The sequence below is a fragment of the Myotis daubentonii genome, chromosome 15 (genome assembly GCF_963259705.1).
Source record: "Myotis daubentonii chromosome 15, mMyoDau2.1, whole genome shotgun sequence".
NCBI classification, from domain to species: domain Eukaryota; kingdom Metazoa; phylum Chordata; class Mammalia; order Chiroptera; family Vespertilionidae; genus Myotis; species Myotis daubentonii.
In genome coordinates this window covers 39,089,986-39,114,097 of record NC_081854.1, presented here as the reverse complement: position 1 = coordinate 39,114,097, position 24,112 = coordinate 39,089,986, and the positions used below count along the sequence as shown (strand labels likewise).

Below are 24,112 nucleotides of genomic sequence, written 5' to 3'. Positions count from 1 at the left end.
TAGATTTTGTAAATGAAACTCTAGGTCTTTGATTTGTTTCTTTGTCTTGAGAATGTTTCTTTTGAGGTTGATATCACAGCTCTGGGCTTCATCTCCAATGACAGCCCATTGCTTTTCCCTTAGGCTCTGGTCTGAGGAAGACCAGTCAAGGGAATATATGCAGTTTCTTTATACTTTCTGGTTTCTTATTCTTCTTTCATCTTTTAAGAATTGTTTATTATTTTTCAATTTCAGTTGGCATACAATATTATCACTTTCTACTGCACAACATAGTAATTAGACACTTATGTAACTTACTGATTACCCCAGTAAACCTAGTACCCCCCTGACACCATATATACTTATTACAATATTATTGACCATATATTCCCTATGTTGTACTTTATGACCCTGTGACTATTTAACTGCCAATTTATACTTCTTAATCCCTTCACCGTATTCACCTATTCTTCTAACTCCTCTCCCATCTGGCAGCTATCAATTTTTTCTCTGTATCTATGAATTTATTTCTTTTGTTTGTTCATTTGTTTTTGTTTGTTTTTTTTTAGATTCCACATATAAGTGAACGCATATGGCATTTGTCTTTCTCTATGTGACATTTTACTTAGCATAATACCCCCTAGGCCAGTGATGGCGAACCTATGACACACGTGTCAGAGGTGACATGCGAACTCATTTTTTTGGTTGATTTTTCTTTGTTAAATGGCATTTAAATATATAAAATAAATATCAAAAATATAAGTCTTTGTTTTACTATGGTTGCAAATATCAAAAAATTTCTACAGGTGACACAGTACCAGAGTTAAGTTAGGGTTTTTCAAAATGCTGACACGCCGAGCTCAAAAGGTTCGCCATCACTGCCTAGGCCCATCCATGTTATCCCAAATAGTAAGAATCAATTATTTTTTATGAGTAATAATCAATTACTGAGTAATATTCTATTGCACTACTACTTTATCCATTTGTCTATCGATTGACACTTAGGTAGCTTCCATATCTTGACTATTGCAAATAACGTTGCAATGAATATATGGGTGCATATGTCTTTCTTCAGATAAATACCCAGAAGTAGAATTTCTGGATCATATAGTAGTTCTATTTTTTGAGAATAGAATCTCCATACTGTTTTACGTAGTGACTGTACCAGTTTGCAATCCTAGCAACAGTGCAGGAGCGTTCCCTCATCTCTATATCCTTGCCGACACTTGTGGTTCATTGATTTATTGATGACAGTCACTCTGACAGGTTAAGGTGATCTATAATTGTGGTTTTAATTTGAATTTCTCTGATGATTCATGGTGTTGAGCATCTTTTCATATGTCTATTGGCCATCTGAATGTCGTCTTTGGAGAAGTGTCTAGGTCCTATGTCCGTTTTTTAATCAAGTGGTATTTTGGGGGTTTTTTTGGTGTTAAGTTGTGTGAGTTTTTAAATATATTTTGGATATTAACCCCTCATTGGATGTATTTCCTCACATTTAGTAGGTTGTCTTTTCATTTTCTTGATGGTTTCCTTCATTGTGCAAAAACATTTTAGTTTGATGTAGTCCCATTTGCTTATTTTTCACCTGGTGAGACATATTGCTAAGAGTAAAGTCAAAGAATTTGCTGCCTATGTTTTCTTCTAGGAGTTATATGGTGTAAGACTGTGGTCATTTCATTCTTTTTTCTTGGTATGTATCTGTCCAGTTTTCCCAATGCTATTTATTGAAAAGAATGTCTTTACCCCAATGTATAGTCTTGCTCCCTTGGTCATAGATTAATTGACCAGATAGACATGGGTTTATTTCTGGGCTCTTAGTTCTTTTTTTCTTCCTCCCTTTTCTCTTTCTCATTGCAAAACAATTTTATCAGAATGACGTTAAACTAGGAAAAAAAAAGAAAACCAACTACATTTATAGGTTTATCTAACTAACTTGGATGATTTCCATAAATGTTTGCATGACTGTTACGATAGAAAAGAATTTAGTATATTCCTAAGGTGGTAAATATGTTATCTATTTAATCCCACTGTTTGCAGTTTCTAATTTTCTAATACACAAACAGGAAAAGTTAATTAATGAATAACATTTATACAGTTAAATTACCTTGGACATAACTGACTTCTCACTAATTTATTCAAAAACTTAACAAGTTTCAAAGATAAACAGAACACTTTATTATAAAACTTATAAAATAATTAAATATTACACATATATTTTGACTTTTCTCTATAACCCATGGTTTTAGTCAACACTTTTCCTCAGAATTAATATCACTCAGAGAAGCAAGTGAGAACACAACAATAGGCTATTAATTAATAAATTAATTTTTTCATAAAATAAAATGATAATTATATAAAAAACAGGTAACTTGTAATTTTCAGAGGGTGGTGATGTAGGACTATTTTTTTTATGATAAAATGACCACTATTCTAGGCCCAGAGAGTTGAGAAAATATCTAATCATCTCTCTGAGATTCGAGAATGCATGATTTTATTAGAACGGGAACAAAGGAGGATCTAAATTTATAAACCACTGTCTAGCTGGTTGTGCTGAGCTGGCAGATCCCTGTTTGAATTGAGACTTTTTAAAAGTAGTTGGGTTACATTCATCAAAAATACTGAGGAATGGAGTAGAATTATATAAATACGTCTTTTATAACCACATCTCAAAAAATTACAGAAGGACCCAGTCTTGTAAGTTACTTTGGTTTTGGCAAAATAGTATGGTGTTTTTGCAATTGAGAACAATTTTAAACTCATTAGTGCCAACCAACAGCTGGCTTTTGAAGACTGAAAATATCATCTGAAAGATTGTAAAATACTTATTCATTGAATAGTTTTGTCATAGTATGATTTATTAATATTAACGTAGCAGGAAGACAGATGGATTTTTCTATTGCCACTATGACTTTTTTTCTTGTTAACTAAATCCTAGGGCAGATTTAAACATGTCAGTTGGTAGGCAAAAACCACAAGTGGCCTTTAATTTTCCAAGCAGCTCTGATAATAAGTAGGGAGCATTACAAATAATGGGCTCCTCTCCTTCAACACACTGCTATTTAACTCCTCCGAGATTTTTACCAGAAAAGAACATTTCACCAATTCGGATTCCCAAAGAGCAGACTTGAGGATCCTGTCTAGCACCAAAAGTTACGAGGTTGATATAATGGGTAGGGCATCAATATTGACCTTTCCTATGAGCTCTTTTTATTTTTCTTCAGAGTGTGCATTTTAATTAAATGGAGATCTTAAATAGTCCATGTTGCCCTGTTTTTTTGAATATTCCTTGGAATACTTTTCAAGTTGTGAGTTTTAGTCTTGAAGACTCTCTATAAGCAGAATATACTTTAAACAGAACCATAAAAACAACACACTCACACTAAATAAACATACATGAAGCTTGCCAGTCCAGCAGCAAGCACTGTCGTGAGCACCATTTGGCTTTCTGTGTAACTCCTGGTTGGGGGTGTCCACAGTTTCAGTCACACTGTGAGCTCCAAGTAAACGTTCCGTCCATGCTTGATTCCTCCAACTCTCAGTCTGTGACCTGAAGTCTTGAAAGACCTTTCAAAAACAGATGTCTTTGCCATGGAACCCTTTTAAATTCAAGGGGGATGTGTCCCAAAGTTGACCAGGCTCTCACATTGACGTATCTCAGTGTGGTTCATCACTTCTTTCAATTAACAGTGCAAATCAACGTTGTTTCTTCGTGAGTCAGATTTGTCATCGCTTCCCATTTTCAAGTGCTTCAGAGCACCACGTGCTTTGGGGAAGTAAAAAAGAAGCCGGACTATTCTTCAGAGCTGGCCCCTCAACACTGCCAACCACCCGTGAGGTGCTGAGTCTTTAGCCTTTGGCCTGATAGGTGAGACCCCAGCCTTAAGGTGCTGGGGAAGGTATCAGCTCTTCCTTGTGCATGACTTACAGCACTGTTTGCCATAAAATTTGTGGTTGCAGACACCATGTTGAGGAACTAGATGACACCAGTTGAAGAAATCTATACAGGATGGGTCCTCTAAAAGGAGAAAACATAGTTAGCATGTTAGGAAAAGGCTCACAGATTAACGACCTTGGATCTACCTGCTTGTGCTTCTGAGTGGCTTTTCTTCTTACCCATTAGGACTTGGATAGGAGGGTGAGAAGAGCGGCATTAAGACTTCAAAAGGGACTATGACCATTAACAAAATTTAAACTGGTGGGGGAAAAGTGGATGTTAAGAAAAAAAGTCATATCTAGCCAGAGATTATCTGATCCTCCCCAAATAACCTGGGAGGTATCATTTTACACCCCAGGGAAGTATCTAGAACAGCACATGCAGAATCACCTAAGGATCCTGTGAAACCATTGGTTCTGATTCAGAAGGTCTATGGTGACTGCTGGGATTCCATATTTCTAACACATGCTGCTGGTCCATGTGTTACTTTGGGGAACCAGGAGCCTAATGGAGGCCCAGCTGCAATACTAAGTTTGGCTCTGAGATTTATTTAATCTGCAACCAAATGGATATAAGTCAACATCAGCCTTTTCTAACGTCTTTGTTCAAGTAGAACAGCCATGATTACCGATTAGAAGCAGGACATTGAACGTCCGGAATTCTTACCCAGAAGCACCTCACAAGATACAGAATGTGCATGAAATTGTAAGTGAGATGTTCTTTGTGTAAACATAAACACATGTTTGAGGAGTTGGGACTCGGTTGTTTTACTGGATTCTCAAGGAGTTTTGACTTCAGACATATTTAGGGTCTACCCTCCGTAAATAGTCTCATTCACAGCTGGGATAGTTTTCCCTCCTCTATGCAAGCCTTAACTTGCCTTTACCTGCAACTCAAAACCACACACTGCCCACAGGTATCTACTCATGTGCCTTCTGAATTCACCCTTCAGTGGCTCTCCACTGGGCCTTTTGTCTGAGCATACAAAGCTCCCAATTTGTAGCCCATCTTTCTGTGATTCAAAACTACCTAAATTTGTTCTTCTGCCTAAAAATAAATTCCCTTTTAAACACACATCCCATCTAATAGTGATCCTTTAAAAAAGAGTAAGCCATTTTATGTAAAACCTATGCTCCAAACTCTCCCCTTAGTTCCCAGCCACTCGGAGTAAAAGGTAGTTCTTACATTGGCCTACAGGCCCCAGGATGTGGTTCTCCTAATCTCCCCTAATCTTTGTATGTGTGGTTGCCTCTGGAGCCGTCTGACTACAGGGTGGAAATTTGAAATCACTGATAGTGAAGGAAGGAGGAGATGGTCCGGAAAACATGGCCACATGCTCAAAATGTGTACTTTTCCCTCATAAGCTTTCTGATGAGAAAGGCTGCAGGTGTCTAGAATCCTGGCATTGCCTAGAGGTGATCTGGCTCTGAGTAACTGCTACAGGACTAGCTTTCTGGCCTCCAAGCCTCAGATAAGACAGGGGAGGGAGCAGAGGGAGGGAACGGGATGCTGGAGCTAAGGCTATCTCAGAAGCAGATAAGCAAGCAACAACGTAGATTCAGCTGGGAAGTGAGTAACTGTCCTGAATCTGATTCACCACAAATTGGCAAGTGTAGGCTAAGAGATTGGAGAGTCTTGGAAAAAACTGTGATTACATAAAGAGAAAACTCAGCAGGTACACGATTGAGACTAAGAAAATCTGGTTAGGCTGAAAAATATCTCATGGTATTCGTCAGATCGCTTTGAAATAAATTGCACTAGTGAGGAATGGTTTCCCATCAGCACACATGCACTTCATCTGAACTAAGAAAACATGTCAGCTGTCATCCTAGGACAATACATAGGGCCTGTACTGGACTGTAATGTAACTGTCTTCTCAATGAAAATGTGAGCTCCTTGAGGGGAATTCTTGTTCACTCTTGCATTACCACTGATCATACAATCTCTGGCACACAGTGTTTACTTTTTCATGTGTGTGCGCAATTAAAATTTAGTTTAGAAAAAATGGACTTGCAAGATTACCATTTCTCCCTTGCGAAGAATTAATGCCTATAAAGCCTTATCATAGCACAAAATCTTCCTGCACATGAGATCATGTTGAGTGGGAACTGCCTGGATTTGTGCCTTGTACACCTCCAAGGAGTGCTGTTCACATGGACTTGGATGTGAATGGCATCCCCTAGAGGTGTGGAATGTACAAGCTGCACAACCTGATCTGATGGCATTTTGAAGCATTCTCTGAAGACCAGTAAAACTGACTGGAGTGTGGGGTCCTTTTTACCTCTCTTTTCAGGAGCTGGGCAGAAGTTCGTATTACAGGCGCGTGTCACCGGAGGTTTCTGTCGGAGCAGGCAGCTTGAGGAAGGCCGGCCCTGCTGCACACAGTGGACGGATCGGGTCTGGACCCCTCCCCCACAGGTCACCGAGCACTGCAGAAGAGGGAAGCATCAGAGACACTCAGCGGGAGGGGACCCATTTAATGTCAGTGACATCAAAGAAAGGGTCTCCAGGCTTCGTGACATGACCAAGGTGCCTGCTGATAAATCGTCCAGAGCCAGGTACATGCGCTTGCCGTCTAGTCTTTCTAACGTGGGAGTCAGTGGATCTGATTAGAAGGGTCGTAGGCTAATGCTATCTCACCCAACAGTGTGTCTCCAGGTAGGTGACTCATAAAGAAGAGACCTTCCAGAAATCCAAAAGCTGCCGTAAGAATGTGGAAACAAATACAGACACATCTAGGCCATTAATCCCCGTAGCTTAGGAATTCCAAATAATCTCTGCAGATGCAATCATGGAGGGAATGGTTCGAACCATTCGTGGAGGGAATGGTTCGAAACTAGGGCAGCAAACGAAATGCTCTGGGTGCCCAGCCAGATTCCTGGTTAGCATGGCGGATAGGGTGCTTCCCAGAAGTCAATGCTGTTACTGTCTAATTAGTCATCTATTTTTTAAAAAGTCTCACAAGGACTGTTAGCATTCTTAAATTTTCATGTGTCTGAACAAAATAACAGATACTTCATAACAAAAGAATAAACAAAATATTACCAGGGAAAAAGACATCCCTTTAAATTATTTTTTGTTTCTGCTTTTTAAAATTGCAGACAGGTGAAACTTTATCTTGGACAGTCATCACTATATAGACTGGTATTTAGGAAAAATAAGTTCTGGTGGAAAAAGTATGAGTTTGTAATTAGCCCCAAATTCAAATATAGTTGTATGATCGTTATTTCATCTAAACCAGCGGTCGCCAACTGATGGTCCATGAGGTCCAAAAGGTTGGCAACTGCTGATCTAAACCAGGAGTATGCAAACTTCCTTGTGAAGTGAAGATAGTAGATGTTTTAGGCTGGCAGTTCTTTACTGACTGAAATAATCTTATAAGAATCAATCTCCAAATCTGTAAAATAATAAAAACAATCCATAGCAACAGGCATTGCATTTAGTACATAGGTAACCACATAGGTATAGCACCTAGCCAATTAGAGATATAAAATCATGCTAATTTAATTTCCTCCATGTTTTACTTCCCAAACACACACATATATACACAGTTGACTCTTGAACAACTTGGGTTAGGGGTATCACCTATCTGTGCAGTTGAAAATCCGCATATAATTTGGATTGGACTCCCCTAAAACTTAATTTCTTAAATAGGTAACTGTTGACCAGAAGCCTTATCGATAACATAGTTGATTAACACATACTTTGTGTTATTTGTATGATATACTGTATACTCCAATAAAGTCAGCTAGAGAAAATACACTTACAGTGTTTATTAAAAAAACAAATCCTTGTATAAGTGGACCTGCACAATTCAAACCCATCTTGTTCAAGGGTCAACTGAATACATACATGTACATGTGTATATATAATATATATGCACACAAATATGTGTATATAAACATAGATACACAGACATACTACGTGTTTCATGATGAGGTGTGGGCAGCACCTCTCAAGCCAACAAGCTCTTCGAAGAGCTGTGCACCACAAGGACCAAGTGTTCTCTCAGACTTTGCATCACCTACTCCTACAAATGAGAACCAAAGTGATCACCCTATCAGTGGTCGGCAAGCTGCGGTTCGGCAAACCGCGGCTCGCGAGCCACATGCGGCTCTTTGGCCCCTTCAGTATGGCTCTTCCACAAAATACCACGTGCGGGCACGCATGTACAGTGCGATTGAAACTTCGTGGCCCATGCGCAGATGTCGGTATTTTGTGGAAGAGCCACACTCAAGGGGCGAAAGAGCCGCATGTGGCTCGCGAGCCGCGGTTTGCTGACCACGGCCCTAGCTGGTTTGGCTCAGTGGACAGTGTCAGCCTGTGGTCTGAAGGGTCATGGGTTGTGGGCTTGATCCCCAGTAGGGGGTGTGCAGCAGGCAGCCAATCAATGATTCCTTCTCATCATTAATGTTCCTCTCTCTCCCTTCCTCTCTGAAATAAAAATATATTTTTTAAAAAGAAAAAAAGAAACAAAGTCACCAAACCTTCATTGAAGTCTTCCGAGAAAGAGGGTGGCACTGACATCTGCTGAGCTAAAAGAGCTGGGGATCCAGGGCTGAAGTGCTCACCTCTGAGCTTTACCTGCCTCATCCACAAAACAGCAGCCACAATAAGACCATTGAAAGGATGCAGTGAGAGAGAGAAAATAGCAAATGCATGTAAAGCATTTAGCATCGTGAATAGCAAGGGTTTGACAAACGTTAGCTGCTATTATATTATTTGGAAACATGACACAAGAACCAAATGAGTCAAGACCGTGAGGGGCGTTTCTAGAATATAGAAGACGCTAATGGTGGATTTAATAGCAACTGCTGGCACTGTGTGATTTATATTATCTTATTTACTTGTGAGAAAAAAAAATCAAACCTTGCAAGATATTATCCTCTGTTTTTTTAGATGTGAAAACGGAGGCTCCCAGATTACGTAACCTTCCCAGGCCACACAGGTGGTGAAGCCCTTTGTTCCTGACCTGCGGACAGGTTTCTACCAGCAGCCCTTGGTGGACTGCCTCCTCTTTTTGAATCTCACTTAAATACAAGCCTCGTACATCTGGGGGCACTCACCTGTTGCCATGGCGATGAATACCATCCAGCTGCCACATTGTACACAGGACGCACTGGACAGGCCCCTCGGTCGCAGGCTTCCTCCAAATTCAGGTTTGGTTTCTTAATGTTGCGGCACCTTCGCTCTGGGAAAGTTATCAGCTTCCCCTGGAAGGCCTTCTCGCTGCACTTCATCTCCCTCTTCCTCACCCCCAGCCCACAGGTCACCGAGCACTAGGAGCCAAGAAAGGAGGCATCAGCGTGCAGAGCTCTCGTCAGGTCTGCCGAACAGATGTGTCCCTGCCTGAGGACGTACCATCCACGTGAAGTTAGAGGGGCTGGGTGATGGCAGGTCAGCCACACGCACGCAAGGATCCCACAAATATGGCACCTAGTCCCTCGTGCTACAGGTGAGAAAACCAGTCACAGGGCTCATCAGCACCAACAAACCAAAATGAGGCATCGCCCCACGGATGTGAGTGCGGCAGAGTCCAAAGATGAGGTGGCAGGGGATGGAGTCAGGGTCTCTGGCTGGTGTGCGTTTGGATGTCCAGGTCTACCTGAGGCCTAAGGATTCGGGAGTCTGGGTCAAGGAGGCTGGGCACAAAGATGAGAGTTGGAGGCTCCCGAGGGGAAGAACAACCCTATCTTTTTACCCTGCCCCTCCCGGCTGAGATATAACCTGGTGATGTCTGCCGCAGGGAAAAGAGAGGAGGATGGAGGCTGATGAAATCAGTGTGAGAAAACGTGTTTGTGTTTCAAGTATTACGGGATAAAGTGTAGGGCCTTGATGAACAAGTAAGCACTGGCATCAGTGTACCAGTCAGACAATAAAGGATGGCACTGAGCTCATACAACAGCTCTGAGAGGGAGGGGCGAGCCCAAGCATGGAATTAGTATCTTAATGTTTCTCAAAGAAAATGAGTGAGGAAAGGAGAGATGGACACACTGCTCTACACTTATCCTTGAGGCGGAGTAGAAGGGCACTGATGGACAAGAGCCGGAGCTGTTGCCATAGAAACCCCTCCTGTATTGGACCTCACCAGACTGAACTGCGAGCAGACACCTGTCTCCTAGGCCCGTGGTCAGCAAACCGCGGCTCGCGAGCCACTTGCGACTCTTTGGCCCCTTGAGTGTGGCTCTTCCACAAAATACCATGTGCGGGCGCGCATGTACAGTGCGATTGAAACTTCGTGGCCCATGCACAGAAGTCGGTATTTTGTGGAAGAGCCACACTCAAGGGGCCAAAGAGCCGCATGTGGCTCGCGAGCCGCGGTTTGCTGAGCCACAGTTTGCCGACCACTCTCTGGTTTGGCTCCTTCCCTCAGGATTCCTGTATCTGTGAACTCCACTGAGGTGCCCAAGCCGAGGAGGCATCTTCGTCTTGCCCACGTACTCCTGAAGGGACCAGTGGCCTCTAGGAACTCTCAAAGGTACCACTTATCTCTTCCTGAGACAGGTTCCCCTTTTGTCTTTATTACGCTGATGCCCATGCAAGCCCTCTCTGGCCTCTGCCCATTTGCATCGATTCCCCTTCTCTCTGAAATGAAAACCTGCTTGTTCTTCTTTAACATGTTAATTGGCCCCCAATGTTTAAAGGGTAGATTTTCAGTCTGTTCCCTGAGGCCCTCAGTCCCCATGTCTGCAGCTCCAGCACACACGGCTCCATCCTTACCAAGTGTGTTCTGGGAACCGCTCTGCGTGGGGCGGCCTCCTCCCCCGCCCTCCTGATTCCTGCCCATCTTTCAGGCTCACACTCCCTGCAAACTCTCTTCTGACAAGGATTCCTTCTGATGTTGGGCCGAGTGGAGCTAGGCCAGCCGTGGGCAAACTACGGCCCGCGGGCCGGATCCGGCCCGTTTGAGATGAATAAAACTAAAAAAAAAAAAGACCGTACCCTTTATGTAATGATGTTTACTTTGAATTTATATTAGTTCACACAAACACTCCATCCATGCTTTTGTTCCGGCCCTCCGGTCCAGTTTAAGAACCCATTGTGGCCCTCGAGTCAAAAAGTTTGCCCACCCCTGGGCTAGGCTGTCCCACGGGAGGGCCAACCCCCGTCACAGCACTTTGCATCCCCAGTGTTGCCATGTTTCCATTCCAACACTTAATGGGGTTTTGTACCTCCACTGCCCCAACACCATGATGGGTGCTTAATCAACATCTGATGAAGAAATCAGATGGGAAGAATGAGTAATTGGAAGGTACCTGGTATATGTGTGTTGAACAGAAAGAAGCTTTGAGCATCCGGATGCTGGTGGATACGCTGAGCATTAAAACAAACCAAACCCAGACGCAGCAATGATAGAAAGTCCTACCTCGCTCCACGAGGAGACGGCCCACTGTAGCCGGGTGTTTTTGGGGCACCGCCCCAGGACACAGCCCTCCTGCGACTCTGGTCTGGGGACGCCAGCGCACAGGCTCTCGGGGAGGCCGTCGGCCCTGGAGGCACTTTTGCACAGCACTGCCCGCTTCCTCACCCCGCGCCCACAGGTCTTGGAACACTTGAGGTGAAAAGAAAAATGCTGTTGGCATGCCGGTTTCAAATGACTTTCAAGTTTTCAGACATAGTTGGTTTTAGTAGTCAGGAAAGAGAAATAAAATACTCTCCCAAAATATTTCCGTGTGAAATCTGGGGCAAACTCCATGAACTAAGGCTCCTTTCCGTGAAGAACTCCATGTCCTTTATCCATGCCCACCCTACACACGGCGCTGAAATGGCCCTCTGAATTCTCCTTTTGTAAATAACTACCAATGGCAGAGAGAGAGACCAGACAGCACCACATACTACTTAGATTTGCCCTAAGCAATAGATGAACGTATACCCTCATTTTAAAAGTACATCTACGCATGCTCACACATTCTCCCCCTAAGAGATATACTCCCAACATTAGAAAACATTTTCCATCATGTCTTCTCATTAAATACACAAACCCTCACTCTGACCTCTGTTGGGGACAGGGTAGTGCACTGTTAAACTTGATCCGAAATCAACACCCTCCACGATATTGTGTGTCCTAAGAGAGAGCATGGCAGGAATGTGGGCTGCTCCCTGGCTTCCTAGTTCAGGCAAGAAAACCCCTGGATTTTTTTTTTTTTTATTATTGCCTAAAACTGTCTTGCCAGCTGTGGTTTAGCAGAGGCTGGGTTTTTACAGAGCAGAGTTCCCCCCCCCCCCATCAGCACCATTTGGGGAGCTGTCCCGCCCACTGTAGGATGTGTATCTCACCCATGCCCCCTCCCCATTGTGACAATAGAAAATGTCTCCTGTTATTAACATCAGGGCCCCAGTTGAGAACCTCTGTGTGGATGACAGGTAGTTCTATGCTTCCTCCAACTTTATAACCTTGTATCTCTCACTGGGAATTTGTGACAATAGCAACCGTTAGGCACAACTCCTCTCTGTAGGCCACTGACGCAAGAGTTAGATATCCCTTTAGGCCGCTCTCTCTGTATTTGTCTTTCCCATTTGCTTCGGGGAATTCAGTAGCCAGATTCACCGGCCATTCCTCTGACACGCGAATCCTGTCAAGCTGTGCTCACTAGTCTAGCCTAAACGTCCTCTAATTTCTGGACGTCTAAGGGTCCCAAACTGCAGGCTGCATAAAAAAATCCCTGAAAACGTTAATGAAAATGCCCCGTCGCATTAAGTCAGTGTGGTTCTCTTGAAGGTGTAAACACCTGAGAGTCTCTTGGGCAGCAAAGGTACCACCTATGTTTTTGTCACCTTCGTTTTCCATGGGGAACAAGACCAACGGCTCTCAGTCTGACGCAGTTACCTGAGACCAGGGCCCGAGGCTCCACTCCGGGGGGCAGGCGTGGCTGTTGCAGACCTGGACCTGAGTGGGTGTGCTCACTGGGCAGAGGGAGTGCAGCACCGCCGCCTCCTTCTGGAAGGGCTTCTTCTGCACACACTGGATTTTCCGGCTCTGCTGGCCCCCCGCACACGGCTTGCTGCACACGCTCCAGTCGCCTGGCTTCCAACTGCCAGCGAAAAGCAAAATTACTTCCAATGAAGCTGAGACTTTGGCTCATCACTCTCAAAGCAGCTCCTATGAAAGATTAACCACCTGATGAAAGCCTTAGGGCAATGTTAGAACCGATGACGGCCATGCATACTAATTCTTGTGCAGATTTTGAAGCCCGTGCTCACGGTCCAGTTATAGGGAGTCACTTAGTCACCACAAAGTCGTGGGGGAAAATACAGTCCTGCCCTCTGCAGGGGAAGAAACGTGTGCCATTTGGAAATCTGAGCAACCCACTCATTCAGCCAGATTTCTTGGGATCTTAACTTTGTGCCAGGGACTCTCCTAGGCATTAGGGTTGGAAAAAGGAATGTTCTTTCCATTAAGGAGCCTACAACTCAGTGAAGAGGCAGACATGTGAACAGATGCCGACCATACTTTCTCATAATTGCCATGCTATTCGTTAACACATAAACTACAGTAATGAGAGTAATGGAAGAGGGAGCAATGAGCGTGTGTGTGCGTGTGTGTGTGTGTGTGTGTACACACATGTGCACATGCAGGAGACAGGGGTACATTCAGAGAAGTTCTTACAGAGGAAATTTCTAAGGAGGCAAGTCCCCCAGCTACTTTTCTGATTAGTCTTAAAATTTACTGATGGGTTAGGGACAGAACCTTGTGTTCTTATTTAAAAATTACCAGGCCAGCTTTTTCACAGTGGTCTGAGACTTGGTTTATATTAAAGGGTAATCACCAGAAACTACTAATACTTTTCAACAGCTACTTTTGACAAATTGAAATTCTATGATTTGAAGGCCTAGCATAAAAAAAGATCTAGCAGATATGATTTTAATACCTACATTTGAATCCCGGCAGCAATGTCTAAAACTCGGCTTGTTCTACCAAGGTTCTAGGTATCATTTTAAGAAATACAACGTCACACATATGTTGTTATATCTTTGCATTTCTCTCACCTTTCCTAGTCCTATAAATTTTTTCTTTGGTTTCCCCCACAAGCCTGACATGCGAAATTAAAGACCTTTTGGCCAGGGAGTTTAGCACATGGATTCTAGGGTTATATGCATTCTAAAACATTAGAGAGTCCATACTATCTTATTTAGTAAAAGATTGTATCAAATAATTTCTTATGTTTGTACAATTATTTGTATCTTATAAGATGTAAAGAAAACATATATTTTGCTATTAGTAGCTTCAACAGTTGTCTATCAAGATGGCATTTTATTGTCTTCCAAATTAAAATCTCTTTCCTTTATGTGGCAAAGATGGTTTTGTAAAAGTATTAGACGAAGTATAACACAAATAGACGCTTTGCGTGACACACGTGATCCCCCACATTGGGGCCGCAGGCTTACTCCCCACCTACCCTCCTTCCCTATCAACCCCGACCTCGGAGCCCAGACCCCTACAACCTCCATGTCTCCCTTACTGCCTTTTAAGGTAAACTTGTTTTTACACATGTATCTCACTGCATCTCAATGACTTCTTTACACTTCCATCTCTTCCATTCGGCTGAGGGTTCATTAATGGCAAGAGCTTCAAGTTACTCATTTCCACACCCCAGTTCTCATCTCAGAGCTGGCATACAAAAAGTACACGTGACATGATTGCTCCATGCGGAAATAAGGGAGTTAGCTCAGGTTAATTCCTTTCTCCTTCTAGCTCTAATAGTCTGAGTCTAAACTTTATTTCTAGTAGATCCCTAGTGAAGAATAGTCCGTGAGAGTCCCCATTATTACAACAGAAAATAATGAGAAATAATAGGGTGAAGAAGAAAAGAAGGCAACAAAAGATCCTGCCCCTTTCTCCGCTCCACCCTGGCAGTCGTTGTGAGGCATTTTCTAGTTGTAAAAAGCCAGTAAACCTGCTACTGTAGAGTATCATTTCCTCATGGAGCCATCAGGGGAGGCTTAGGAGTCGGACAGGAGCGAGGCTCTCTCTTTTCATGGGTGGATATGTAAATGGAGTCCCTTTCTTTGGCTGGCTGAGATAACCAATGATGGGAAGGCGGCTTAAAGTAGGAAACATCAGCTTGCAATTCCTATGCATGCACACACACACCTACCACCCAAAGGAGAGGTCACTCCATGAGGGTCAATAACACTGTCTGGTAGTCACATATTTCTTAGAACCAGATATTTCTTAGCAAAAGTGGAAAATCCATAAAAGCCCCCCAAGTTTCTTCCTCTTTTTTTTGTGTTTAGGATACAGCTGGTTCCAGATTCTAAGAGAAAAACTGACTATTGGGCATATGGGATTGGTAGATAGCTATAGCCCCAAGCGATGATGACAGAATGTGTATAAAAAGATTGTATAAACTCACAGCATTACCACAAAGCAAACACTACTTATTAAGATGATCTGAAACATTAGTGAATACAACCTTGCTTTGGAAGAAACTCTGTCAATTCTATATAAATACATTTGGCAGAAGATAAATCACACAAGAAAAGACTCCATTTGGCTGGGAAGATTACTTAAAATTATTGTTCAAACAATAGTGTGGCTAAACTCCATCCAAAAACAAACCCACCGAGCTGCCCATAGGTTACCATCATCAGGAGTGGATTACCACTTGGCCTCTTACCCCTTTCTTTTTATTTTGTGTCTTGCTACTGTGTAATTTGCATTTGGGGTTTCATGGTCTGCTTTCTAAATTCTTAGACAACTATATAAAAGTTAAGCACACAACCACATGTGACCTTAACTAATGTAGGAATCTGGGTTAAGTATCTGTTTGATTTAGTGCAGAGAAGAGGAGTCTGTATGTAAACGTTAAAAAAAACACCAACACCACCTTTATAGCCTAAGGTTAGGTTTGCAAAGACAGTTAAATGAATGTCTAAAGCCAATTTGTGTTTTTCAAGTTTTATATTTTAACCTCAACTACCCTCTTTCTTCTATTACTTTTTGGGGCATTCTATCTATCTATCTATCTATCTATCTATCTATCTATCTATCTAACTATCTATCTATCTATCTATCATCTATATATCTATCAATCATACCATTACTTTTGATCAGAAGCATTGATGTGGCTTTAATGATCTCACACCAACATTGAAGGCATATAAAGAACTAATATCACCAGAAAGACATTTCCAGATGACTTACTAGGCAGGGCAGGAGAACGCATTGCATACTTTGGGTTCAGTTGCTGGCTTGGTCCTTGCGCTGCAGAATGAGGAATTGACTTGAGTATTTTGATCTCGTAAGCAAATGGCCTTTACACTTATGTAACCTAACAAGACATCAAAAAGATACATAGTAAAAATTACAGATAACCAATTCAATTTCGTTTCCAAATGTAGCTTCTGATTTACCAGGGTTCTGATACTGCATTTAGGATACAGAGTCCATATATTGGGTGAGACCGCCTCCTTTTGATGAAATCTGCAACTAATTTGGATCCCATTTTCCCCCAAAATAATAGTCTTCACATCTCAATCATGTTAACGTGTAGCTTCTTCACTTTCCAGACGGCTGTGGGTTCTAGAACCACACGGTGATGCATACAGCCCCTTGAAAATAGGGCGGTTGTAAGGGAACTATCCCGCCAACTGTAACTCTCCCTGCACACATCAAATGGAAATGCTCCCCAATGAAAAGCCATTGGCGGGCTATGTGTGGAAACTCTAAGAGTCTACTTTTCCAGGAAGCGCCTTCACCTTCCATACGCGTGTGATGCATATATAAGCAAAAGTGCAGCCCACTGAACGTGTGTGTGTTTGTACCGGCCAGCTAGGACTCTGATTTTTTTGGTTTGTTTCAGCGCCATCCTACGCCTGGCTTGCCATGCTCATTTTCAGGGCTTCTCATCAGAGGTGTACATTCTGTGAACAGCTGTATCTGTCAGCTCCCCAAATAGGAATTCTGCCTCCCCTTTGAATTGTTTGTTCCTATTTATATGGTGCTTCTCCTTCAAATGAATCAGAGGAGCCAGGAAAAGTCACCCTGCTATTACCATTAGGTTGAAGTAGATTTGCCCGAGGTGGCACTTAACCACACTGGGATTCCCTAAAGTTAAGAGTTTACTTCCGGAGGTCTTATTCATTTGAACGCTTCTTCTCATATGCCTTGGACACAACATGCCTGCGAGTCACCTGAAGGGGTTGCTAGATCAAGGCAAGGGGGAACCCCAGAATGCACTTCTCCAGCATCCTCCCCGTGGCTGCATTCCTTCCCTGGAAATGGAAAATGGATCGGATCTCTGTGCTTCCCAAGGAACTGTGCTCTCTCTGCAATACCAGGAAGTGACTGCAAATAATCTCAAAGAACATTTGATGTGTGAAGAACTGCTCATGCTCCAAAACTAAGTAAAAAAGGGTAAACCTATGTCTACAGCAGTGACTTTCAACCAGTCTTCTGAAAGAATTTTAAAAACATGCAATACCTGACTATTTAGTCAGGGCACTGACCTCCTTTTCCTTAAATTGTCAAATAATGACAGCAGCCAACACAACAATAGCCATCCAGGGTGAATGAATCAAAATTATACCTATTTTTTTTTGCCACAGTATTTTAGTAATTAGTTTATGTGTGCCATGAGATGGAAAAGGTTGAAAATCGCTGGTCTATTAGCATGGTTTCTGTTCCTTAAAAATAAAATGATACAGATGGCATATGTCTAAGGAGGTCAAACACACATATTTTTATGTTTTCATAATAAAAACTGAATGATATAGAGCAAAATATTTAACATTGGCTATTGATGATTAAGGGATTATGGGAAATTATTTTTCTTCTTTATAGCATATTGCCTTTAAAATGTTCATTAACAAAAACATTATCTTTGGGTGATTTGATATTTTTAAAAAAGAAGTATTTCCTCATATGTTGTTAATTAGCATGAGCACCTGAAGAACAGGCCTTACAGACATGAGAATTTCTTCATTTTCTATGTGTCTGCTCCGTCTGTGGTTCCAAGACACCCTCCTCTGCTAAGGGGGATGGAAGAGCTGGGCAACCCACTGCCACCAGGTGCTCTGAACAGGAGGAAGTGAGTGACCCACCTTCCTGCCTCGGTTTCACGGACCTATTTATGGACTTTCCATTCCTTTTTCCTAGTGTGACTAAGATTAACGAACAAACGAAAATATATGAGGTTTTTGGATCTCAATAAAATGCCAGCCTTCTACTTGCTGAGGGGATCACTACTGCACTTCCTCCCTTGCAAAGGTGTTTCTCAGAGCTAACCCCTCCCTGATGAGACCGCCGACCCCGAGGGGATGGCAGCGTCCACACTGCAGGGCCTCTCCGTCTGCTTAGCTGTGTTCTCACCTGTCATGACCCACCTTCTGCAACAGGAAAGTCAGGGCAGGGAGAAACCAAACTGTAAGCCGAAAAATTTAAAAAATATACAGATATATGTGTAGATATTCTTATAAATAGATTTTTTTTTCTTTCCGTCTATACATTTCTGATGTATAACTTCTGAGTCTGGGTTGTGGAGTTTTGTGAGAACTGTTTCCTCTCTACATAGGAAAATCCTCAGTGCAATGATATTTGCTTCTTACAGCGATGGCTCCCATAAAAGATACTTATTTTGTTGCTCATTCAAACAACACAATTTGAAGAGGCCTGGCATGGAAGGACCTGTTTTAAGAAGAGACTTGGAAGGTGGCGTAAGAAGTCGCCTTACCTCCACCGCAGGAGGCGGAGCACGGGGTCTGCAGGGTGCTCCAGGTGTGGGTGTGTCTCTTCCCAGCGGGCTGAGTCCCATTGGTGGCCTTGGGGAGCGCGTACTTCCAAGCTATGCCCGGGTTTTTGCCTTGCATCAGAATCTGGACAGCGTAAGACACAAATCAGAGATCAAGATGCAGGTCAGGCCCTGGAATTCCAGAGAGCTCGCTGAACATGGTAAAGATATTTGTATGACATTTCGACCTTAAAGTGGGTTCACATCATTGTTCCCAAGTATGGTGTATGTTGCTTTAAAGTTTTCCCATGCCACTTAAAAATGTGTACGCCATATCACCAAAACTGTGATTAAGATAAATGTTACATAGAGAAACTTGACTTGGCATTTGCCATAAGCCCACAACCCTCAACTCTAGGTATACATTTAATAAAAACAACTGTATTAATAAAACAAAAAATGTTTTACATTATATTGAAGGAAGGAAAGTTATGAGGTCTTAACCAAAGGGAATGTGTCTGTTAACTGTGCACCAGGATGAGCAACAGGTAAGACAAAAAGAAATATCATCAGAAGTAGGGATTGATTTTATATAAATATAAATATAAATATAAATATAAATATAAATATAAATAATATAAATAATATAAGTTTTAAAAGTACTTAACCTTAATAGGGCAGAGCCTTAGGCCAAATCTGATCCTATAAGATGCTAAAATAAGAGCAATAATTTACTGGCACATTCTACGCACCAGGCACCCTGCTGAATTTTTTCTATGCATTATCTCAAAACATTCCTCTAACCACTTTATAATGTAGCTATTTTTTCACTGAAAACCCCCTCCCCCACCAAAACAGAAAATTATTAAGGCCCTGTGCAAGTCACATAGGTGACTAGTGAATGACCTTAAAACAGAACTTGGGACCTCCAATAAAATGCATCTCAGTACTGCAAAATGTCACCTTGTTTTGGGCGTGGGCAAATATTTGCCTCCCTTCCTGATTCTCTCTTTTCTTCACTATTCCTCTCTTCTCTTCTTTCAAGCTTGAAGCATGAATATAAATAGCTGCTTGTCTCTGCCCCATGAGTCTTGTGGAAAATTCTTTACCACCAGAACTGGGCATTCGTGCCCAAGAAGCAAAGCAGATTTCCAGTTAAATATAGAAACCTCTGGCTCTATCGCTGTCTGGTGGGATCCCACCTCGATTAAAGTTGGGCGGGTGGCGGCTGTCCAAGGACCTCCATTAAACCAGACCACTCCTCAGGATGCTGCAAAAATGGTTTCCACTTCACTATTAGCGTAAGTGGATCCAGGAATATAATGGCTTACACGAAAGATTCCGTGGTGTGGGCATACTGTGTTGCACAACAAAACGAATCTGGGTGCCTCTCCGAAAGAACTAAAATGTTAATAGATGGGTCTGTGTTCCTCTCACCCCCATCCAAAACCCAAACCAAAAGTAGCAAACAGGTAGGACCATTAAAATAGACAACTGCCAAATTATATTAGTCACCAATGAAAACCTTCTTAAAGTCGAGGTCCTAAGGGATTTTTAGTTCTGAGGACCTTTTCGTCTTTGCTTTTCTTATTTTTGCAGCTAAATCATACAACGGTTCTTGGAATCATGTGTATTCACTTGTGTTATAACATTTCACACACTTTGAACACATAGCGTGCTTTCCTTATTTGACATTGTTGCAGTGTTTCTGTAAATGTCTTCATGTGCTATGAAGTACGCAGACACTTACGTGTGTTGTTTTTTTTCACAATCAAACTAGAATTGTGAGAGAAGTTTTACATTCAGAAGGTCCTCTTGATGGTCACTGATTTCTCAACTCAAATTTCTCCTTCAATGAACATAGTATCTCAGTGCAACACTTTGGATTGTTATTTTCTGTATGAAGTAGGAATGGAGAGATCGTGTAGGGGAGATAATAACTCAGTGCACCACATGTACATGCAGGAAAACAGGGACTGCATAAGAGTTACAGGGAGCTAAGACTCACGAGGCGGGATGGTATTACAGCAGTGGCATTGCATGACACATGCATGTGTGGAGGGCATATTCAAGTGTAAGTGTGATAAAGAAATCCACTCACTTTTCTCCTCTTCCTAAGACCACCCATTCCCCCCATTCAAACTAGATTCTCACTCCTACTGCCACAGGGGAGAGTGGTCCCTAATGGGCATGCAAAGAAAATTAAACATTGGGTTCTTGCTTTGGGGATTTCAAGGACTTATATTCTGGTGATTTAACAGTGCTTTAACAACTTTTCAAAGGGAATTAAAATATATTCTACTTTCATCTTACAGACAGATTGTAGAACTTAAGCCATGCATGGCATGTGGTTTTACTATAAAACATTTTTAAATGTTGCTGTGAAGAGCAGGATGCATTTAAGAAAAAAAAAATAGACTGTGAAGATCAAAGTGTCATCACGATTGAACAAGCAAAACCAACCAAGATGTCAGGTTTCCCCAGATCTCCAGGAAAAAAATTATCAAAATTACCTTCCTACAAACAAAAGAATTTAGACAATCTCTGTCAAACCTGATTCTGTTCCTGTACCCCCACACTCCCCTGTTACCCAGGATGCCCTGTCCTGACTCTGGTGTTAGTCCAGGTTGTCCCTCACCTGCTTAAGGACATCACTACTATGGTTGCCCACTCTTTCTTGAGCCTTAAATTTCCCAGTCAATTGGATGATTCCCATATTGAATCTAAATATGCTAATGTATCTCTCATATTAAGCAAAAAATTATCTTCATGTATCCCCCAGTTCTTGTCCCATTTTCCCCCTTCATAGCAAAAATTTCTCCAAAAGTTGCCTTTACTCTTCTCTCTCTTTATCTTTCCTCACTAGTCCCTGATTCTTCTCTATCAGGTGTCCCTCCCACCACATCCCTGCCACTGCTCTTTTAAGAACACCTTGTTATCTTCAGTACGTGATAGGCCTCGTCTTCTTCAACCAATCGCCAGTACTGGACATAGTTGATCACTTCCTCCTTCCTTTGCCACAAGAAACCCTTTTATTTTCTCAGTTCTTCTCTTGACTCACTGACCTTCATTACCAGTCTCCTTTGTTGAATTCGCCTTATCTCCTAACTATTCAATATCAAAGTGACCTGCAACCTCTTGACCACTTCTCTCATTTATCTATACCTGAATGTTTAAAAGGTGCATCAACGTCTAACCCTGAACTCTTGATTTTCCTCCCTGTTCTTCCCAAACTCATAGAATGGCAACCTGATCCTTCCAATTGTTGAGGCCAAAATGAAAAGTTGGTGGCACCTTGATCTCCTCTCTTTTTCTCATACTCCAAGGCTAATCCATCCAGAAATGGTGATAGCTTTACTTTCAACAAATTTCAGCTCTGACCATGTTTCCCTTTGTCTATCTAGGCCACTGTGGCTGCCCGGATCTGAGCTACATCGCCTCTTCTGACTCTCATGGTCATGGCCCTCTCTAGATGAGGAGACACCTAGTCTCCAGTGGAGGAAATGAGGCAGACCACACAAAAATAATACTGTACTTAAGAGGTTAGAAACAAGGTATTACACAATTGCCAAGAAAAATCCAATGCTGCTGTGAAATTGGGGGAAGGAATCACATGACTGAAGAAGCTTAGTAGCTGTCATTTAATTAGTAAAGCATGCTGTGGATGATTTCAGCAAAAAAGCCACAAAACAACAAAAGAGAACTTAAGTTTTCTTGGAGGATTTCTATTTACCTCAATAGGATGAACTCTTATATTGAGTTTCCCATGTGCCTTCCCTCATAGCTCAAACAAAAATATGTAAAGATCCTCTGAAAAGTAAAATTATTGAGCAACAATTAAGAATAATAGCAAACATAATATTGAATAGCAAGAAGGCAACGAATCCATTCCATATTATCCTATATAATAAAAGGCCAATATGCAAATCAACTGAATAGCAGAACAACTGGTTGCTATGACATGCACTGACCACCAGGGGGCAGATGCTCAACGCAGGAGTTGCCCCCTGGTGGTCAGTGAGCTCCCACAGGGGAAGCACCACTCAGCCAGAAGCTGGGCCCACAGCTGGCAAGTGCAGTGGCAGTGGTGGGAGCCTCTCCCACCTCTGTGGCAGTGCTAAGGATGTCCGACTGCCGGCAGTCAGACATCCCCTGAGGGCTCCCGGACTGCGAGAGGGCATGGGTTGGTCTGCGGGGACCCCCTCCCCAGTGTACAAATTTTGTGCACTGGGCCTCTAGTCAAGGTAATAAGGCATTTACTTAGCCAAAGCAAGAGAGAAATAACTTACACAATTTACTGTAATTGTTTACAGGATTATACAATTTTAAATTACTAGCTCATAAAATACATAGAGCTGGCCATCGTTGTATTACTGTTATAGTTTTATAGCCAGTGGCATAAAGGATCTATTGTTTATAGTTCGTTTGTTGAGCATATTAAAGCATTCAATGAATGCATAAATGAATAAACGACTCTCAACTTTAAAAAATCAAATGACTCAAGGCCCAACTGTAATGTCTACATAGCTATACATTCACAGACAGCTGTTTGTGTGATCACGTACGCTCAGAGACAATATTTGTATAAACTAGCAGAACGCTGACTTAAGAATTTATTGTAGCAACCCCTCCTAAAAACCTCTTAAAGATAATAATTAAACAAATAGATGCCAAGACCAAATATATGAAAGATGAACCTTTGGCAATTGTAACGTACTATTTGCTTCTTGAGAATTAAGGTACATCTCTGCCTTTTTCTTTTTCTTGTATTGAGGAGAAAGGTGACGAGGAACAGACTGCATAGCAGTAGGTAATCTCTTCCTTTTTCCTATTTTTCCCATCTCCTTTGGAAACAGACTGTCCATCTGGCTAATAGAATAGAGATTCTCAAAAATCCCGGACTTTAAAAAATTATTAAGAATTTCAAGTTGGTGACAGCCAAGCATGAAACCAAACACAGGGCCCATCTGAGCATGAGGTCCCGCATGGCTTTGCAGATTCCACATCCGTGAAGCCGGCTCCATCCAACCTCAAGGTGGAGGTTTTCTCACCTGCAGCAGTATGAAGGCACAATTTAAAAGTTTCCAAATTTCAAATGGCCCAGTGGTCTAACGATGACTGCACCTGCTCTTCCTAGATGGAGACAATAGCCCCCTATAGTCTTGGTGATTTGTTCATGCCTCCCTCCCTCTGGATGACCATGACCATCATCTTGACACGGTCGGTCCTGCCAGAATCTGGGAAGCGGGAGGACTTTGGGGTGCCATGTGATAACCACACAGCTGGGACTCTGACTGCCTCTGTGAATGCTGAGGAACACAGCTGGGGCAATGCATAATTTGAAAATAATTCCCACCCCTCACATCTATTTTAAAACAATGTCAGTGACCTTGACAGGAGCAGTCCATAACTCTTCTCAGCACCAGCGGAGAAGACGAACGCCCCGCAGGTCCTGGGAATGCCACATGGCCCTCCCTATCTCCATCCCGGCATCGCAGTAGCGCTGTTCCCGGCCACCCCGTGCTGC

At 42.3% G+C, this 24,112-nt stretch overlaps 1 protein-coding gene across 2 annotated transcripts in view; it reads right to left on the bottom strand.

The window, feature by feature from the left end:
* Positions 1 to 2,133: 2,133 nt before the first annotated feature.
* ADAMTS18 (ADAM metallopeptidase with thrombospondin type 1 motif 18) overlaps positions 2,134 to 24,112 on the bottom strand; it is a 129,803-nt gene continuing 107,824 nt past the window's right edge. For both annotated transcript variants that reach the window (XM_059667390.1, XM_059667389.1), the window contains 7 exons: positions 18,589 to 18,730; positions 16,062 to 16,188; positions 12,744 to 12,948; positions 11,283 to 11,468; positions 8,983 to 9,195; positions 6,198 to 6,345; positions 2,134 to 3,997 (listed from right to left, as the gene is read on the bottom strand). In XM_059667390.1, the coding sequence (XP_059523373.1) occupies positions 3,882 to 3,997; positions 6,198 to 6,345; positions 8,983 to 9,195; positions 11,283 to 11,468; positions 12,744 to 12,948; positions 16,062 to 16,188; positions 18,589 to 18,730 (1,137 nt within the window). In that variant the 3' untranslated portion in view covers positions 2,134 to 3,881. The remainder of the gene's footprint in view (positions 3,998 to 6,197; positions 6,346 to 8,982; positions 9,196 to 11,282; positions 11,469 to 12,743; positions 12,949 to 16,061; positions 16,189 to 18,588; positions 18,731 to 24,112) is intronic.